Raw genomic sequence first — 19,482 nt, 5'->3', positions numbered from 1 at the left:
GAGTTGTAGCCAGTGGATTGGCTGGGTGGTCAGGGACATGGAAAGAGCCCCTTTAGAAAATTGGTGAGAAAGACATCTGAGGAAGAAGTATTTGAATAGATTTCCAAATGGGCATGGGATGTAAAGATTCATGGGCTGTGTCCCATGGAAATGCTCATCAAAGGTGACTTTAGCTGAAGTTCAGTAATCAAGTAGATAGGATGACCTGTTCTGTGGACAGTCAGCCTCTCTCCCCAGCCATCCCTGTCATTGCCTCATGGGTCCAGGAACAAAGTGGCCATGGTGGCAGAGATGGAGGTTATGCATGGGCTAGACAACATGGATTTCCAGTCACCAAGGCTGACCTGGTTATAGCTGCTGCTGAGTGCCAGGTCTGCCAACGGCAGAGACCAACACTGAGTCCCAGATATGGCACCATTCCCTGGAGTGACTAGCCAGCAACCGGGTGGCAGGTTGACTATGTTGGACCACTTCCTCTGTGGAAAGAACAACTCTTTGTCCTTACTGGAGTAGTACTTATTTTGGTTATGGGTTTGCCTTTCCTGCAAGTAAGGCTTCTGCCAGAACCACCATCCTTACAGCATGTGAACTTACAGAATGCCTTATCCACCAACATGGTATTCCACACAGTATTGCTTCTGACCAGGGAACTTACTTCACAGCCACACAAATATGACAGTCGGTCCACGATCATGGAATCCCCTGGTCTTGCCATGTTCCCCACCATTTTGAAGCATCTGGCCTGAGAGAAAGATAGAATGTCCTTTTGAAGACACTGTTACAGCATCAATTAGGTTGCAGCAGCTGGAAGGCTGGAACAGAGTTGTCTAGAAGGCAGTATATGATTTGAATCAGCGTTCAACAGATGGTGTGGTTTCTCCCATAGGCAGGACCCAAGGGTTCAGGAATCAAGGCGTAGAAAGGAAATAGTTCCATTCGCCATCACCCCTAGTGACCCACTAGGAAAGTTTTTGCTTCCTGTTCCAGCAACCTTAAGTTCTGTTGGGAGCTTCGCTGGGTGTGGTCTTGCCCTGAGGTCACCATTCTCTTTATTCAGTGTAGCATCAAGCTTTCTTTTCATCTCCTTGAGCACTGGACTTAGCTCTACTACATCTCCCAGTGCTCCCTTTCTCCTCAAACTGTAAATGTTTTATTTTTCCTTGCTCAGTTTCCTCATTTTCATTATAGATATGTATAATACTGGCCACTAATAACCAAGCAACAGAGTCAGTACTAGTCTGTCTTGAAATCTGCTGCCAGTGCCATTAATCCAAAACTCTTCAACTTAGCCTCAGGCAGATTTTCCAGGACAAAAAGTAGCCATATTCTTTGCTAAAATATCACAAGAATTGTCTCTACATCTCTTACTAATATTCTTCCCATCTCAAACTTCTTCAGTTGACCCCTATCGTTCAAATCACCCTCAGCACCACTGTCTTCCATGCCTCTACTTGGATGGCCCCTTACCCACTTTCTAGTCCAAAGTCCCAAAGTCTTCTGTATTCCTCCAATGAACAGCATGGTCAGGTCTGTCACAGCAAAACCCCACTCCTGGTACCAGCTTCTGTCCTAGTTACTGTTGTGAACAAACACCATGACCAAGGCAACTCTTATTAAAGAAAGCATTTAATTGGGGGCTTGCTTACAGTTTTAGAGGTTTAGTCCATTATCATCATGGTAGTGAGCATGGCAACATGTAGGCAGGTAGGTACTGGAGCAGTAGCTGAGAGCTACATCCTGATCCATAGGCAGAGAAAGAGACTGGGCTTGCAACGGGTTTTTGAAACCTCAAAGTTACAGGGACATACTTCCTCCAACAAGGCCACACCTCCTAATCCTCTAATCCTTTCAAAGAGTTCCACTCCCTGGTGACTAAGCATTCAAATATATGAGCCTACAGGGACATCTTATTCAAACCATCACACACAGAAAACAGAATATCATAAAGATGGATTCCATTGTGGTCCCCAGGCATCTGAGAACTCATGGAGTGGATGAATTCTGCCCTCCCTCAAACCATAGCCCATGAAATCCGAGTCAACAAAGCTAGACAACACACTGATAGCCATTTTCCTTCCTCCAGTCAGAGGAAGATGAAAATTTCATGTGACCATAGCCTCCTCTCTAAAGGCCATTTTCAGTTAAGACTGCGGCTTTTGTGTAGCTAGTTCCCCATGAGATAAGATCCTAGGAACTTCACCAATAACTGGGCTGCTTGTGGTCGCTATGTCCTAGAAGCCCAGCAGCAGACAGATGAGTGGGTATTTCTTGAACTGACTGTGGCCATAAGCAGAGGAAGAGGCACAAACTGCGGGCTGAAATTCTGCCCACACCCATGAGACGCCCTGCTCCTACCTGTGCTCAGGTGTGAGCACTGCTTCTCTGTCGTCTTCGACACATTCGACACATTCGGAGGAGTCAAGCTTGGGATGTTCCTGCTGCAGCTGCTGCTCCCGTTCCTGCTCCAGGGCCTGTTCCCTGGGGGAAAGGAGAGCCTGAGTCAGCCTCAGCACTGTTACCTGCTCTCCACCCATCTCCCCAGGCCAGTGATTTCCCCCAGCAGCAGAGCACAGCATGCCTAGGAAGTGCAAGGCCACCTTCCTGGTGTCCTAAACCAAGGCTCTGAGACTTACTTCCCGAGGGACAGAGCGCTGCTTTGTCTCCAGTGGGCAATGATGAAAGAAGACAGTCTTTGCCACACAATGTTCAGTGTGTCTTTATTTGTGGGTCTTGTTTTGACATTCGCTCATTCTGTAACATCCCCAGATCTGGGCCTGCTCTTCTATTACCGGGGCTTAGCCACATGATGAGAGGAGGCTTGTACTCTCTGGTCCTTGGCAGCCTCAACTCACCACTTGACTCTCCAGCCTCAAGAGGCCAGAGCCTTCCCTCCCATCACCACAGACCCTCAGTGTGAAAAAATTCCATCTCCTGCCAAGGCCCTGAAAGCAGCCCTATACCTGATGATTTCCAGCCCGTGTGCTGGCTCCCTCTCATGTCCATGTCTGAGTCTTCATTCCCCCAAACAACCTAGAACCTGGCAGCTCACCACACCACCCAGCAGAAGCTCGGAGCCCTCCCCAGGCCCCGACTCCCTCAGCTCTGCTGCTTCTTCACCACCTCACCCAGGTGTGTTCTTCCAGGACAGTCTGTGGGATCTTTCTTTAACACGCAGAAAAACACGCTTCGGCCTCTTAAGGCGCTTCTGTGATTCAGGGTGTGTGTGTCCAACCGGTTTACTACACCACTGCTTTATCTCCCACTCACCCCTCTCACCTGTCAGCACCCAGAGTTCCAGCCCTTCCAGGAACAGCATGGCCTGTCCTATCTGCCTTTATGAGATTATCACCCCTCCCTCTCCAAGGTTCAAGGACAAGCCTGCTATTTGGGGCCCTAAGAAGCAACTTGATAGTACGGAAAATACCAGATTCAAGATATTTCGGGATGAGGAGAGTGGCACCATCAACTCCCTACATCAAGTCTCCATCTCAAGCAACAACCAAACAACAGTTCTGAGATATTAAAAATCAAAGTAACTATAGAGGAAGGAGACAGATTGACTCTGGAGTGGACAGAATGGATAAAACCAGAGACAACAACTGTCCAGCCCATGTGTATACCTAACTATACTCTGTGGGCAAGAATGCAGGTCTGGCAGTTCTGAGAAAAGATCCTGGGAAGGCAGGCATGGGTGATTCCAGTACCAGTGAAGAGGCAGGAAGGAGTTCCACCTCCGCTCAATGCGCACACACACTGACCTGCATTTAGTCTGTGTGCACACACGCACACAGGAAAGGGACGCAGAGGAAGAACTAGGTCATGAGAATAATGAATAATCGTCTGCTCACACACCATCAAACGCAGGCCAGCAACCAGGCCCCACACATGAGCAGCTGTTCCTGGCCACTTCACAGAGTGAGGTATCTACTGTGCACAGGAGGAGTCTACAGTTCCACTCCGAAGGGCCTTTCCACGTAAGCCAACCTCCTCCCTGAGAGGCCACTCCAAAAGAGACTGACAGGTGCTGGTCTCTGACACCAGCTGCACCCCTAAGGGACTTCTGATGATGACCAATGTGACTTTTGCCTTCAGAAACTGCAGAGGGAACAGCATTCAGAGCCTGACTTCTCCGAGAAGTGGCTGGGCTGTGAGGCAGGAAGAAGGCAAGCATGATCAGATAAAGTGAGAAGGAAAATGGGCCAAAGGGCTTCAGTACTGGGACAGGACAGAGGCTGGACCACAGCTGTCTTCTTTTCCATGTCCCTCTGATGGGACACCCTTGTGGCATGAACTGGGTAAGGGTGGAGGCTGGGAGGAAGAGAGACCTGGGATGAGGGCTTTGCTCCTGATGTGGGTGGAGGTACCCCTCCTCTTAGACCTGAATGTGAGCCTGTTTCTTACTAGTCAGAGCACACAGGGCGTATCATGCCTGCTGGGAAGGATGCCCCATCCACATAGGGGCTGCCCAGAGTCCTCAGTCTACATTTGTTTCACAAATGACCCCACTCCTGTGACGGACCTCATCCCATACTCACCTCTTCTCTTGCAGTAAGTAATCCAGGTTGTTGACATAGTATTCTGAGCACCCAGAGGCAATCTGGAAAGACAGGACACAGGCATGGGGAGGCAAGGGAAAAACAGACAGAAGAACTTGACATGAATGTATTCTGCTCACTTTTCTGAACAGATGATACAGTCATAGGATATTTTAAAAATTCAAAAGTATGAAGGTTCTCTCCCAGTGCCTCCCACCAGGTCAATGTGCTTGTGTGCTTTCTGATGTTGCTATATAAGGACAAGCAAGCAATAATTTCATCAGTCCCTGTAACTCAAATGGAATATGCCACACGCCTCATCCTGTACTCTGCTCTTTCCAATCAGAAATACATCTTGAGGCCGGGCGGTGGTGGCACACGCCTTTAATCCGAGCACTCGGGAGGCAGAGCCAGGCGGATCTCTGTGAGTTTGAGGCCAGCCTGGGCTACCAAGTGAGTTCCAGGAAAGGCGCAAAGCTACACAGAGAAACCCTGTCTCGAAAAACCAAAAAAAAAAAAAAAGAAAAGAAAAGAAATACATCTTGAGTGTCATTTCATATCAATGCCAAAGAGATTGTGTATGTGTGCATGTGTATTTTGTATGTATATATGTGTGTATGTATGTATGTATTTGTGTGTATGTGTATATATATGTGTGCATGTGTATGTACCTGTGTGTGCATGTTATGTGCTCAATTAACATCGTCAGGGTGTTCTTAGACACGAACATGACTAGAACAGAATTCATTCATTCTCCAGTGGCATTTAAGCCACTAACAATCTTGTGCTATTGCAAACAGTTGAAACACTATGCTTGGAATAAATTTCCTGAGCCCATGGGCCCTTAAGTGTTCCACACTCTACTTCCCACAAGGACATCCTTGAAGTCTCCATTTAGGCTCTCTATTATTGCTCTTCAGTTACTGTCTTTGTGTGCTATCAAGCCCGGACCCTGGCCCTGAGGTCTCTCCTTGCTTCGAGACCAACCCTTAACATTAGACAGAAAAGCTGTGAGGCCCCAGCAGAAATGGCATTGACTATGGTGCTACCCCCGGCCCGGCTTTCATTAGCAAGAGTTGGGGATAGAACCATGGGGAGGAGAGGAGTCTGGCTAGAGAGTCCCTGGGCTGGGGAGCGGTGGGGTATATAATCAAGCAAGAGTTGGGTAGGGGGCTGAGTGGGCACTGGCTTGTGGGCGACTAAGATGGGTCACTAAAAGGAGTGGCCCATGAGGGGAGCCAAGGTGGCCACCGGCTTGCTTACTTTTGGAGTCACAGCCTGTTGGCTTGGACCTGCCATGTTCCAGAAGAGTTCCTCTAGTGAGGCCAGCCCCACCTTCGGGTCTGAATCTGGGGACTCCTTCTCCAAGTCCTCCTGTGGTCTCCTGCAGGCCTGAAGCACCTTCTTGTTCTTGTTTAGGAATTCTACAGGTGGAGGGCTCCAGTCAGTGGGGAAGGAGTCTCGAGGCATCTGCATTTTGGACCTCTTCAGTGATTTGGGAGGTGGAGCCACTGTGGGGCTTCAGAGTTGTGGCCCTGAGCAGAGAAGGGAGAGAGGTCCAAGAGGCTGCATTTCAGGTTAGGCAGAAGGATGGGCAGAGCAGTGGCTACTTGGACTCCTGTGGACAGGAAAGAGTACTATGGGGTCCCTGTCAACTCCATCAGTGTCCCAGACATCAAGTCACACCGGGTAAGAGAGGGACATTGGGATTGTGATGTGTGGATTGCAAGGGCAATAACTCCTCCATCCTGACTGCCTTTGGTCCTGCCCCTGTGCAGGTAACGCCTACCTCTCCACAAGGAAGACTAGCAAAGTCTTCTGGGGGCCTGGCCATCTGAAAACTGTGGGATGCTCTGTCCTTGATGGAACTCCTTTGACAGGTGAGGTGACCTTCAGAAGAAACCTAAAGACTAAAACGCTGTGTTTCCCAGAAGGAGGGGCCTGGTACCCAGAAGAAATTCCTCCTCCAGTCCAGGCCTATCACAAGGGTTGGTACTGTGCCTGAGGTCAGACAGCTGAGATGAAGGACCTCCTGACTCTTCACAGCAACACAATGGGCAAGCAGACAGATTCTCATATTCTCTCTCTCTCTCTCTCTCTCTCTCTCTCTCTCTCTCTCTCTCTCTCTCTCTCTGTGTGTGTGTGTGTGTGTGTGTGTGTGTGTGTGTGTGTGTGTGTGTGTGTGTGTGTGTCCAGCACCTCTCAGGAGAAGAACCAATACTTCATGAACTACAAAGTTTAATAAAAAAAACCTGACAGCAGCTAGATGTAGTGGTGGCTGCAGTAGCCACCCTATTCAGGAGGCTGAGGCAGTAGGGATCACCTGACCTCAGGAGTTCCTGGCCATTCTAGGCAACAAAGCAAGACTATCTCTTCAAAAGGGGGCGGGGCAAACCACAGGGGCTAGAGAGATGGCTCAGTGGTTAAGAACATAAGAATACTCATTGCTCTTGCAGAGGACCTGAATTCCATTTCCAACACCCACACCAGGGGCTCATAACTGCCTATGACTCCAGTTCAAAGAAATCTGATGCCCTCTTCTGGCCTCCACAGGCATCTTTGTGCATGTGGTGCACATACTTATAATCAGGCACACACATAAATAAAACTTAAGATAAAATAAAATAATCTTAAAAAACAAAACAACCAGACATGGTGACACCTGCCTTTAATCCTGGCACTCAAAGGGACAGAGGCAGGTAGATCTCTGTGTGAATGAGGTTAGCCTGGTCTATACAGAGTTCCAGGCCAGCCAGGGATATACAGTGAGACCTTATCTCAGAAAAGTAAAATAAAAATGTCACTAGTCAGCTGGAACATTTATTACAGGAATAAATGAAGATACTCTTCGGGGCTGGTAGTCCCAGGTCCCCAAATGCCCAAGGCCCAGGGACTGGACTGGCAGACCTAGAAATGTATACCTCTAAACCATAAGAGATAGGGGCCTATTTTTCCAGGTTGGAGAGATTTAAGGTTCCAGACATTCAGGTTGAGTTCAATTCCCAGCAACCACATGGTGGCTCACAACCATCTATATTGAGATCTGGTGCCCTCTACTGATGTGCAGGCAGACATGCAGGCAGAACGCTGTGTACATAAGTAAATTAATCTTAAGAAGAAGAAGAAGACGAAGAAGAAAAAAAAAAAAGCTTTAACCACCAGCAGCCCCAGCACTTGGACGTCACTGTAATCCTCAGCTTCCAGCAGTAGTGAGTGGCAGCAGCAGCAGCAGCAGCAGCACCTCCAACAGTGGCATCTTAACAGGCCCCAGGTGCTGGAACCCTCAGCCTTACAGAGGTCAGAGGTCAGTGTTGGCATCCTCAGTCCTCCACAGCAGCCAGTGACACAGCTGTCAGGCCCAGGGTGTCTCAGACTCTTGGCCTATGCAGCTTGGCAGCTCCCTGGAACTTTTCCAGTGACCAGGGCTGACAGCACCTAGCCTCCAGCTCTTCATGGTCCTCCCTGTCCCCTTCCTTCCTCATGGTTTCTGTCACTTCTGGAGCTCTTCCGCTGCCCTCTTGTGGCTGCTGCTGCCGCTGTCTTCACGGCTGCTCTATTGCCACCACCACCACCCCCTCTCTTCATGGCGTCAGCTCAGCAAGCTCTTGTGATAATCAATAACCGAAGCAGGGCAGAGATAGCTCGGTGAGGAAAGGCATTTGCCCAGAGAGTCTGATGCCTGGAATCCATGTGGAAGAAGAGAAGCAACTCCCAAAGCTGTGTGTGTGCATGTGCGTGTGCGTGTGCATGCAGGCCAGAGGCACCGGCCCTAGTGGCTGCAGTTATATACCTGGTTGTGAGCCCCCTGCCATGGGTGCTGGGAACCGAACTCAAATACTATGGAAGAACTCTTAACCGCTGAGCCGTCTCTCTAGCCGGCCCTGCCCCTCCGTGGTGGTGCACTCTTGAATCCTAGCCCTTGGGAGGTGGAAGCAAGGAGAATCTGAACTCTGTCATTCTTGGTTATACAGTGAGTCCAAAGCCAGCCTGAGTTATTCTGAGACCTTGTCACACAAAACTAGATAAACAATCACACCAAAACAAAACAACCTCTAAAAGAACAACAAATAGAAAAAAAATAGGTGATTTGAAAAGACCACTGAGAGAAACCTGAGCTTAATACTATAATATTTGGCAGCCAGCACAGGAGAATGTCTCCTCAACAGCCTGCTCACCCCAGTTGGCAGGGATGTCCGTCAACAGCCCCTCATGCAAATGAAGGACTACACTTGAACCAATCACACAGACCCTCTGCTGGGCTCCTGGAGAAGTGCCCTCCTCTGGCCTGGGTGAGAGCAGGACCACAGGGTCATTGAGAGTTTACCGAGGCTTTGATGGCACCGAGTCAAGCAGAGGCTGTTTGGAAACGGTCACAGCTGAGTTAGCATTCTGGAGCTGGGACCACTGCACTGGGGCTTACTAAGGATGCTGTGGGGGGCACAGATGTGTGCTGGTGTGGGCGCTCAGCTGGGGGCTTGACGCACAGCTCTTTGTGCAAGGTGGCAGTGCACTGTGAAGACGCCAGGGCTGTCGGTTAGTCACGTTCCCTAATGCCGTGCCCCATTACAGATATTAAAAGGGGCGCTGACGGAGCCCAGGGAGACGGTTCAGTGGATAAAGTGCCTGCTGTGTGAGCATGAGGGCCTGAGCTCAGACCTCAGCACCCATTTAAAAATCCGGGTGTGGTGTGCACACCCTGGCTTTGAAACAATGTATTAACCACTGAACTAGAGCAACAGACACAAGTGATCAGAGCCAATAAAAACAGTCTTTGCGAAAGTAGTTTAGGAAAGTCAGTAGGCATGACCAATCCTGGGGGTGGGGGGGAGAAGCCGACTGCAAGAGGTACTGTGTTATCTACACCATGCAAAATGCCCAATTGTGATTTTTGTTTTTGCTTTTGAGACAGGGTCTTTCTATGTAGACCTGGCTATTCTAGAACTTGCTATGTAGATCAGGCGAGCCTTGATCTCACAGAGATTCTCCTGCCTCTGCCTTCCAAGCACTGGGGTTAAAGGCGTGCGCCATCATACCTGATCAAATGTTCAGTTTTCAACATAAACTACAAAGTATGGAAAGGCAAGACAAACTCCAAGACTATGATCTATTCATAGCAAAGGGGGAGGAACAGACAAAAACTACTCCTGAGGAAGCCAGACACTGGACCTTTAGACCAAAATGTAACCAATGCTCTTAAGTATGCCCAAAGAGTTCAGAGACCATGACAAAAGGCCAAAGGTTAGCAGAGAGTGTTAGCAGAGAGGTAGGAGAAAAACGGCACCAAGCAGAAATCTGGAGAGGAAAAGTATAAAAGCTGAAATGACTCTATGACAAAACCTTCTTCCAACAAAGGCAAAGACAGTAAGATGTCAGAAAGCTGAAGGAAGGAAAACGAGTTGTTAGTGAACTTGTCTTGGCAGATACACCAAACTCAACAGACTGGGAGGCGAGGAGGAACTGGGAAGAATTAGGGGAGAAAAACAGGATCAAAATAAATTATATGAAAACATTTTCAATTAAAAAAAAGAAAATAAAAAAAGAGAGAGCCATGTCTAAACTGAAAACAAACAAAAAATGGGGTGTCAGGGGCTGGAGAGATGGCTCACTGTTTAAGTACACTGACTGCTCTTCCAGAGGACCCAGGTTCAGTTCCCAGCACCCACAAGGTGACTCACAACCATCTGTAACTCCAGTTCCAGGGGATCCAACTCCCTCTTCTGACCTCTGCAGGGATTACATGCTTGTAATGCAGAGACACACATGCAAGCCAGACATAAAAGAAATAGTAATAAATGAAGACTATTTTGAAACATGGCACACCCATGGACTGTAAGTAAACAGACGAATATTAGACAATGCACGGGAACCCCTTTCTCTCCTGACTGTCTTAGAAGAAGGGCGAATAGTGTAGCACTCCTAAATCTCTTCTGACAGACACAGCATGGGAAGTTATTACTTATATAAAATAACAACACAAAGGAGGCTAGTCTAGAGCTATATTGGTATACAGGCCTTCTGTGTGTTTGCTTTTGGAATGTTTTGAATTTAAGGCCTCTAGCCTAGGCTGGCCTCAAACTCTCTATGTAGCCAAGGATGGCCTGGTAACTTCTGAGCCTCCTCTCTCCATTTCTGAAGACCTAGGGCTACAGTCAAGTGGTACCATATTTTATTTGTAGAGTAGTTTACCCAATACTAGGGATTGAACCCAAGTTGGTGGTTGGAATAAGATATCACCCAAAGTCTCAGACATTTGAACACTTGGTCCCCAGCTAGTGGCTCTTTGGGGGGAAATATGGCATTAGGGGCAGGCTTTCAGGTTTCAAGACTCGGACCATCTTGAGTTAGTTCTATTTCTTGCTCGTGTTTCAAAATGCGAATTCTCAGCTGCTTCTCCTGCCACCTGCCACCTCCACTCCACCATGATGGACTCTAACCCTCTAGAAGTGAAAGTCCCAAACAAACTCTTCCCTCTATAGGCTACCTTGGTCATGCTATCATAACATGAAAAGTAACCAATACACCAGTATTAATAACTAATTAATAACTAATGTTATCAGTAACTAATACATTGGATGCAAAAAATCTACCAAATGAGCTTTGTCCTCATCTCCAAATTCGTTAAAAAAAAAAAACCCTCTAGATTTTTATTTTTTAATGTTCATTGGTGTTTTGCCTGCATGTATGTCTGTATGAGGGTATCAGAAGCCCTGGAACAGGAGTTACAGACAGTTGTGAGCTGCCACGTGGGTGCTGGGAATTGAATTCAGGACCTCTGGAAGAGCAGTTCTTAACCACTGAGCCATCTTTCCAGCCCCTAAGATTTATTTTATTATTTTATGTGTATGGGTACTTTGCCTATATGTATCTGTGTGCACCACATGTACACCTGGTACTCTTGGAGGTCAGAAGAGGGTACTGAAATTCCCTAGGACTGAAATTATAAAAGACAGTGAGCTGCCATGTGGGTGCCGGGAATTGAACTTGGGTCCTCTGGAAGAGCAACAAGTGCTCTTAATCATTGAGCGCCCTCTCCAGACCTCCAGATTTTTAAATAGTATTTAAACTATATTAGTATATTTTTAACATGACAAAGACATACTTTATTCAAGGGGCACCAGGTCAATATGTACAGAGACCACTGAAGCACAGTCTTGCAGGGGAACCAAGGAACTGAACATGATTCTCTAAAATGGCATTAATCCAAATGAGATTGTGTGAACTACCTGACATTTATAGATAAATAAGTTTTATATTTTGGCTTATACAATTTCTTTTCCCCTGCATGATTTAAAAGACAGTTACACAAACTAATAATTATATGCTAATGATCATATAATGTATGAAGATATAATTCATAACAATGAAAACAGAAAAGGGGATGTTTGAGTTGTAAAGGGGCCACATTTTTGCATACCATTAAAGTTAAATGTAGCCAGGCGGTGGTGGCGCACGCCTTTAATCGGGAGGCAGAACTCAGGAGGCAGAGGCAGGCAGATCTCTGTGAGTTCGAGGCCTGCCTGGGCTACAGAGTGAGTTCCAGGAAAAGTGCAAAGCTACACAGAGAAACCCTGTCTCGAAAAACCAAAAAAAAAAAAAAATTAGCTGTGGAGGTGGTGGTACATGCCTTTAATCCGAGCATTCCAGAAGCAGAGGCAGGTGAATCTCTGAGTTCGAGGCCAGCCTTGTCTATAGAGAAAGTTCCAGGACAACCAGGGCTACACAGAAAAATCCTGTCTCAAACAAAAGTATTTTACCTACATGTATTTCTGTGAATCACATGTGTGCCTGGTGCCTGTGGAAGTCAGAAGAGGGTGTCATATCCCCTGGAAGTGGAGTTGTAGATGAGTGTGATCTGCCATGTGAGTGCTGGGAAGTAAACTCTGGTCCTCCAGAAAAGCATCCAGTGCTCTTAACCACAGAGCCATCTCTCCAGCCCCTGGGAGAATATCTTCAAGGGGTGGGATATAGCTCAGTGCTACAGTGCTGCTGGCATGCATGAGGCCTTGGGTTCAATCCTACATATTCGGGGGGCGGGGGGGGGGACACCTAAAATATACAGAAAAGGAGCTGAGCATGGAGGTACATGCACATGATCCCAATTCCAGCTACTTGGGAAGATAAAGTAAGAAAAATAAGAAAATCATGAGTTCAAGGCCATCCAGGAAGGTAGCAAAAGTCTTTTTTTTTTTTTTTTAGATTTATTTATTTATTATGTACACAGGAGAGGGTGCCAGATCTCATTACAGATGGTTGTGAGCCACCATGTGGGTGCTGGGAATTAAACTCAGGACCTCTGGAAGAGCAGTCAGTGCTCTTAATCTCTGAGCCATCTCTCCAGCCCAGCAAAACTCTTAACTCAGAAGAAAATGTTAAAAAGAGCTGTCACTGTGCCTTAGTGGTAGAACACAGACCTGACATGTAGAAGGCCTTGGGTTCAGCTCCCAGTGCCCCTTGAATATGTGTGTGTGTGTGTGTGTGTGTGTGTGTGTGTGTGTGTGTGTTGTGTGTAAATGAGGCAATCCAAATAGAATACTATAAAAGAAACCAAGCAAGCAGAAAAATAGTAATGAAAGAACAAAGAAGAGATATATAGAAATCAGGGGCAAAAATGGCAGAAACCCTTTGTTGGGATCTACCTGCTCTGACTCCTGAGTGCTTGGATTAAAGGCGTGTGCCACCAGGCCCGGGTTCCAATAATTAATTTAAACGTAAATAAATTAAAGTCTTTTAAAAATTACATTTACTTACTGTGTGTGAGTGTCTATGTGTAGATGGGTGGGTGCCACGGGACAGGTGTAGGGGGCAGGGGCAGCTTGCAGGAGTTCTCTCCTTCTACCTCCATCTGTGGCCCAGGAATCAAACTCAGGGCTTCAGGCTTATCAGCAAATACCTCTAACCCGCTGAGCCATCTTGATGGCCCTGGATTAAATTCTTCAGTCAAAAGGCAGAGACTGAACCCAACATGACAGAGACCTATTGGGCCTTAAAAAACTTTCCCCTTCCGATGCCAATGGGGATTGAGAGCCCAATATCGCCAGCTTTGGCAAGCATCAACATAAGCCTAGGAACTGTAGCCATGCTTTTGGATTCTCCAGAAGAGCTGCCAGCCTAAGTCGTGCTGGGATCAAGAAAAAAGGGCCTTGGCGGTTCATGTTCCTGGAATTGTATCCATGCCAGTGGATGTCCACACACTCCAGAAGAGAATTTGACATTGCTGCTGCCTTTGTTGCTGTTATAGCAGTGGCAGCCACCACTGCTACTGTTTCTGGGATTACCATTTCGTAATTGCTTACTACAGCTAGCACAGTGGAGACCCTGGCAACAAAAGTAGCTACCACAGTTAGTTAATCTTTCATTCTATTGGGCATGATAAATTTAATTCAATAGTTATATACATTTCGATTGGCTTTGAAAATTATAAATTTATAAATTCAAGTTCCATTTGCTTTTGGGATACTATCTTACAAGGACTCCAATTTGCAGCAAGGCTCATTAAGGAAGGGAATGGCTCAGTTGCCTTTAGCCTACTGGCTATGGGTGGGATAGGACCTCTGTTGGTCTTGTCCAACACATAGATTGCAAGCCCAGTGCCACTTTGAGATCTTTGGCAGCAGTTAACTCTGCAACTCACACAAGATTGAGCCTGTATGATAATGAGTATTTAGAGATGGGTAATGCCTGGTGGGCACTCACCAACCTAAGACAAAGTGCCTGTGTGGCCTGGGCAGGCATCTCCATGAGGGGTAAGGTGACCTACTGACGTCCCATGCAATCTAAGTCAGAAGCTCATTTTTTAGTAAAAGGGGGACCTGTAGAGCCCTGGCCCCCGTTTTGGGTAACTGTTGCCTTGCTTGCTGACCTTGACCTTGATATCCTCCCTATGCTAATTTCCTGCCGGGTTCCACCCTCCTGAATGCTAAAGGGAAGTTCCTTGTCTGTGTATCCTGCATAATGGGCGTTAACAGCTTAGATGCAAGATGGTAAAACATCAGTAGCGAACTTCTGCCCTCCAGGGTTCTCCCATTGTGCTGTAAGCCTGTATTTAAGATCTCCTCCCTCCTTCAAAAAACAGCATTCAGCATAACAAAAAAAAGGTAGATACTGGCAGCCATGTCTGATAGTGCATGCCTGTAATCCCAGCATGCCAGGGGCAGAGGCAGAAGGACTACCACAAGTTCAAGACCACACTGGTTTACATAGTGGATTCCAGACCAGACAGGACTATAAAATGAGTGTGTTTAAAACAACAACAACAACAAAACCCCAAAAACAAAAGGTAGAGATTAGCAAAATCAACTCAAAAATCATTATCCAGGCTGAGAATGTGGTCAGCAGTAGAGCACTTGCCTAGCATGCAATGAGGTCCTAGATTCAATCCCTAGTACACAAAATAAATAAAAAAAAAAAACCATTAACAACAACCCTGAAATCCAATTATATGATGTCTTCAATAGACTCACATTGAGTCCAAAGACAAAAGCAGGCTGAAAAGTTAAGGAAGGAGAAGGATATTCCATGCAAATAGAAGCTGAATGAGAGCTCTGCTGAAATGAGACAGACTACATCTGAAGTCTAAATTTAGTATGGGAGACAAAGCAGAGTCATAAGCAGTATAAGGGCTGTCATCAAGAACTGTCTTAGAGATGCCGGTCAAAAGGACACAAAGCTCCGTTAGAATGATTACTTTCAAGAGATCTACTGTAGGAGCCGCTAGGAAAGATCTGTAGGTAAGGGTGCTTACTACCAAGTCTGACGACCTGCGTTTGATCCCAAGACAGGAAAGAACTAACTCCCACAAGCTGTCCTCTGACTCTGAGGTGCTCACACACAAACACTAAGTACATATAAAAACGTAAAAATAAAATGTATTATTTGACAGTGACTATAGTTAGTAACAATGCACAGTATTCTTAAAACTTGCTGAAAACAGGCTGGGTGGTTGTTGGTGGTGCACACCTTTCATCCCAGCTCAGAAGGCAGAGGTAGGCGGATCTCTGTGAGTTTGAGGCCAGCCTGGTCTACGGAGTGAGTTCCAGGACTGCCAGGGCTGTTATACACAGAGAAACCCTGTCCCAAAAAACAAAACAAAATGCTGAAAATAGATTTTAAGTGTTCTCACCAGAAAACATAAGTATGTGTTCTAGTTCCCTTTCTGTTATTGTGGTAAACACCATGACCGAAAACAACCTGAGGAGGAATGGGTTTAGTTTACTGTGTTTCCACATCACTGTTCATCATCGAGGGAAGTCAGAAGCTCAGACACAGGAGCTGATACAGAGGCTGTGGTGGATGCTGCTCACTGGCTTTCTCCTTGTGGCTTGCTCAGCTGCTTTCTTATAGAACCCAGGAGCACCATCCCCAGGGATGGCCCCACCCACAATGGGCGGGGCCTCCCCATCAGTCACTCAGTAAGAGAATACCTACAGGCTATAGCCCCATGGAGGCACTTGAGGTTCCCTCTTCTCAGGTGACTGTAGCTTGTGTCACATTAAAACAACAACAAGGGGCTGGAGAGATGGCTCAGCGGTTAAGAGCACTGGCTGTTCTTCCAGAGGTCCTGAGTTCAATTCCCAGCACTCACATGGTGGCTCACAACCATCTGTAATGAGATCTGGTGCCCTCTTCTGGCCTGCAAGTACGCATGTAGGCAGAACTCTGTAGACATAATAAATAAATTAAACAAAACAAAACAAAACAGGCTGCCAGGGACCAAAAGTAACTTGAGGAGGAAAGGATTTGTTTCAACTTTCATCTCCAAGTCCCAATCTATCATTAAAGGAAGTCAGGGCAGGAACGGAAGCAGAAACCAGAGGAACACTGCTCGCTGGCTTGCTCCCTAGCTTCTGCTCAGCTAGCTTTCTTATCCTCCTCAGACCACCTGCCCTACAGACATGCCCATAGGCCAGTCTGATGGAGGACCTCCCCCTCCCCAGATAACTCTAGTTGATGTCACATTGATAGCTGAAGCTATCCAGGAGTGTAAAACAATACTTCAGTTAGTTATCATTTGTAGCCACTACATAATGGAGTCATTCAAAGTGACAGACTGTATGTGATGAATACACAGTTTTTGTCAGCTAAAATTAATTAAGGAATCTATAACAACTATAAATATTAATTTTACGTATTTAAAAACAGAGCCCTAGAATATATGAAGGAAGAAAAGAGAGGCAATGGTAGGTGGAGGCTTTCATATAATACACTTAACAGCTGTGTTGTAGTTCTATGGTAGAGCATTTGCTTAGCACGAGAGAGGCCCTGGAGTCCATGCCCAGCAGCACAAAAGAAAGAAAACCACAAAAAGAAAAAGGAAAATAAACTAGACAGAACATCAAAAGAATAAAGGGCTAGAGAGCTGTCATGTCTATAATGTCAGCATCCAGGAGGTTAAAGCAGGAATTTGGTGAGTTTGAGGTCAGCTGGGACTAGACAGTGAGTTCCAGGCCATCCTGGGACAAGAGTAAGACCTTGTCTCAAAAAAAATCAAATGACCAAATGAGACACAGACAGAGAGACAGATACCCCACCAAGTCTGGTTTCCAGCATGACTCATACCGGGTATCTCACAACTGCCTGTAACTCCAGTACAGGGGATCCAACACCCTCCTATGGACTCTGGGCAGGGCCCTGCACTCACATGTACACAGACTCACAAGCGCGCGCGCGTGCGCACACACACACACACACACACACACACACACACACACACACACTGTAGGGATTTGAATGAGAAGCATCCCTCATGGCTCAGACTTGCACACTCGGTCCCCAGCTGATGCTGTTGTTTAGGAGGTCTAGCCTTGCTGGAGGAGATACGCCCTGGAAACAGACTCTGAGAGTGTACAGCCTTCTACTTACAGTTCGCTTCCACAACAGATGTGACCTCTCAGCTTCCTGCTCTGGTCACTAGGACTGCTACCATGTTTCCCAACCACCATAAACTCCTCTTTCTCTCCCTTCCTTCCTTCCTTCCTTCCTTCCTTCCTTCCTTCCTTCCTTCCTTCCTTCCTTCCTTCCTTTCTTTCTTTCTTTTCTTCCTTCCTTCCTTTTTCTTTCTTTCTTTTGAGATGGGGTCTCTCTATATGTAGCTCTAGCTGTCATGGAACTTGCTAGATGGACCAAGCTGGCCTCGAACAGATCCACCTGCCTCTACCTCCTGAGTGCTGAGATTAAAGGCCATGCCTGGCCATGATTGACTCTTAACTCTCTGAAACTGTAATCTCAAATCAACTTTTTCTTCCATTAAATTCCCTTGGCTGTGGTGTCTTATCACAGCTACAGAAAACTCATACATACATAGTTAAAGCATTTTAAAGGAAAATATGGGATCTGAACAACACTACAGAGCAACTGGATCTAGCAAACACTCCCATCTTGTGTCAGCTGAATGCACATAATCCTGAAGTACATGGGGGGGAGGGGTTCTCCATGAATGAACCGTACAAGGCCTTGGCAGCATTATTCATAACAGCTAAAAGTAGAAACAGCCCAAATGCCCATCAGTGTCTGAATGGATAAACAGAATGTGGTATTGGCCACATAAAGAAATATTGTTCAGCAATAAAAAAGGAATGAAACACAGACAAATGCTATAACACGGATGAACCTGTGAAAGAGCCCATTCATAAAAGTCTACAGATTGCATGAATGAAATGTCCAGAATAGGCCAATCCACAGAACAGAAAGCAGATGAGTAACTGTCTCCAGTTGGGAGAGAGGAGGAGGATGTTGGGTGTGGTGGCAAAGGCATTCATGTACCTTTTTTTGGCAGTGATGAAAATGCTCAAAAACCGAGGGAAAGCATAATTCCATTGACTACACATTCTGAGCAGGTAGGGTATGGTGTGTGAGCCACACACACCTTGGGGGAAGCTCTGCAGGGCAAATATATGCATAGCCTTGGGGCACAAAATGATATTTGCCCTCGTTACCATCTGCGGCAGACTTTATTCAACAAGTTTCAGGTTATCCTTGGCAACATAGTGAGGGAGGAAAATGGAGGAGGAAGGAGGAGAAACCCAGAAAGCAAAATTCCACATCACTGTTGCTGCTGAACAAAGGACAAAGGAGCCCAGTGATGGGAAGACATGTCAAACAAAAGTTACTCACATTAGGGCTGGAGAGATGGCTCAGTGGCTAAGAGCACTTTCTGATCTTGCAGAGAAATGGGGTTCAGTTCCCAGCACCCACATGATGGCACATGGCTACCTGTAACTACAGTTGTAGGGGATCTGACGCCCTCCTCTGGTTGCCAAGGGCACTGCATGCATGTGGTACATTGATGTACATGTAGGTAAACTATCCATACACATAAAAATATTTATTTTAAAATGTCCCATGTTGATCTGCTGACAGAGAGGCAAGGAGGAAAGAGAGAAAGCTTCTGGGAAAACCCCCTGTGAGTGATCATGCCTCTTGAGGACTCATAAGTGCGGGAAAGAAGTCCTAAAACATCTCTTTAAAAAGATAGTTTATTTTATCTGAGGATTTGAAAGTAGCAAATGCATCTGTAACATCTGCTGAAGACGAGCGAACATCTACTGAGATGATAAATCAAACATAAAAAGAAACTGCTGATGTGGGGATGAGAAGAATTCCATGTGGCAGGGACCGCATGCGGCGGGGAGGGAGGGCATTGTCTCCTTTTTAGACGGTTTCTTTTCTGAGCACAAGTGCTCTCTGTGTCCTCCTGACAGTGCAGAGCCACCAAGTTTAGGCAACATAATAGCAGCCTTTGTTCTGTCCACCCTGGTTTTGCTGCTCCCATTCTGGCTGCTCCTCAGGCTCACCCAGAGGCAGGCAGACTCTGGTTTTGCAAGTCCAGCAGTGCTCCACCCCCGGAACTGGTGGGGGTGGGGGTGGGGAGGTGATCCCAAATGTGGATCAGAGGAGAAAATGTGTCACCACTGACTGCGAAAATGACATGCCACCCCAGCCCCTCTTCACC

General features: G+C 46.7%; 1 protein-coding gene across 5 annotated transcripts in view; it reads right to left on the bottom strand.

The window, feature by feature from the left end:
- Fam178b (family with sequence similarity 178 member B) overlaps nucleotides 1–19,482 on the bottom strand; it is a 135,030-nt gene that overhangs the window by 104,859 nt on the left and 10,689 nt on the right. For 3 of the 5 annotated variants that reach the window (XM_042265660.2, XM_042265659.2, XM_076557486.1), the window contains 3 exons: nucleotides 5,799–6,070; nucleotides 4,536–4,597; nucleotides 2,356–2,478 (listed from right to left, as the gene is read on the bottom strand). The exons of the other annotated variants lie outside the window; for them this stretch is intronic. In XM_042265660.2, coding sequence (XP_042121594.2) covers nucleotides 2,356–2,478; nucleotides 4,536–4,597; nucleotides 5,799–6,011 — 398 coding nt within the window. In that variant the 5' untranslated portion in view covers nucleotides 6,012–6,070. The remainder of the gene's footprint in view (nucleotides 1–2,355; nucleotides 2,479–4,535; nucleotides 4,598–5,798; nucleotides 6,071–19,482) is intronic. 5 annotated transcript variants of the gene reach the window in all.

Source organism: Peromyscus maniculatus, chromosome 21 (assembly GCF_049852395.1).
Source record: "Peromyscus maniculatus bairdii isolate BWxNUB_F1_BW_parent chromosome 21, HU_Pman_BW_mat_3.1, whole genome shotgun sequence".
NCBI classification, from domain to species: domain Eukaryota; kingdom Metazoa; phylum Chordata; class Mammalia; order Rodentia; family Cricetidae; genus Peromyscus; species Peromyscus maniculatus.
The sequence above is the reverse complement of the archived record's forward strand: the minus strand, read 5'-3'. Positions and strand labels throughout refer to the sequence as shown.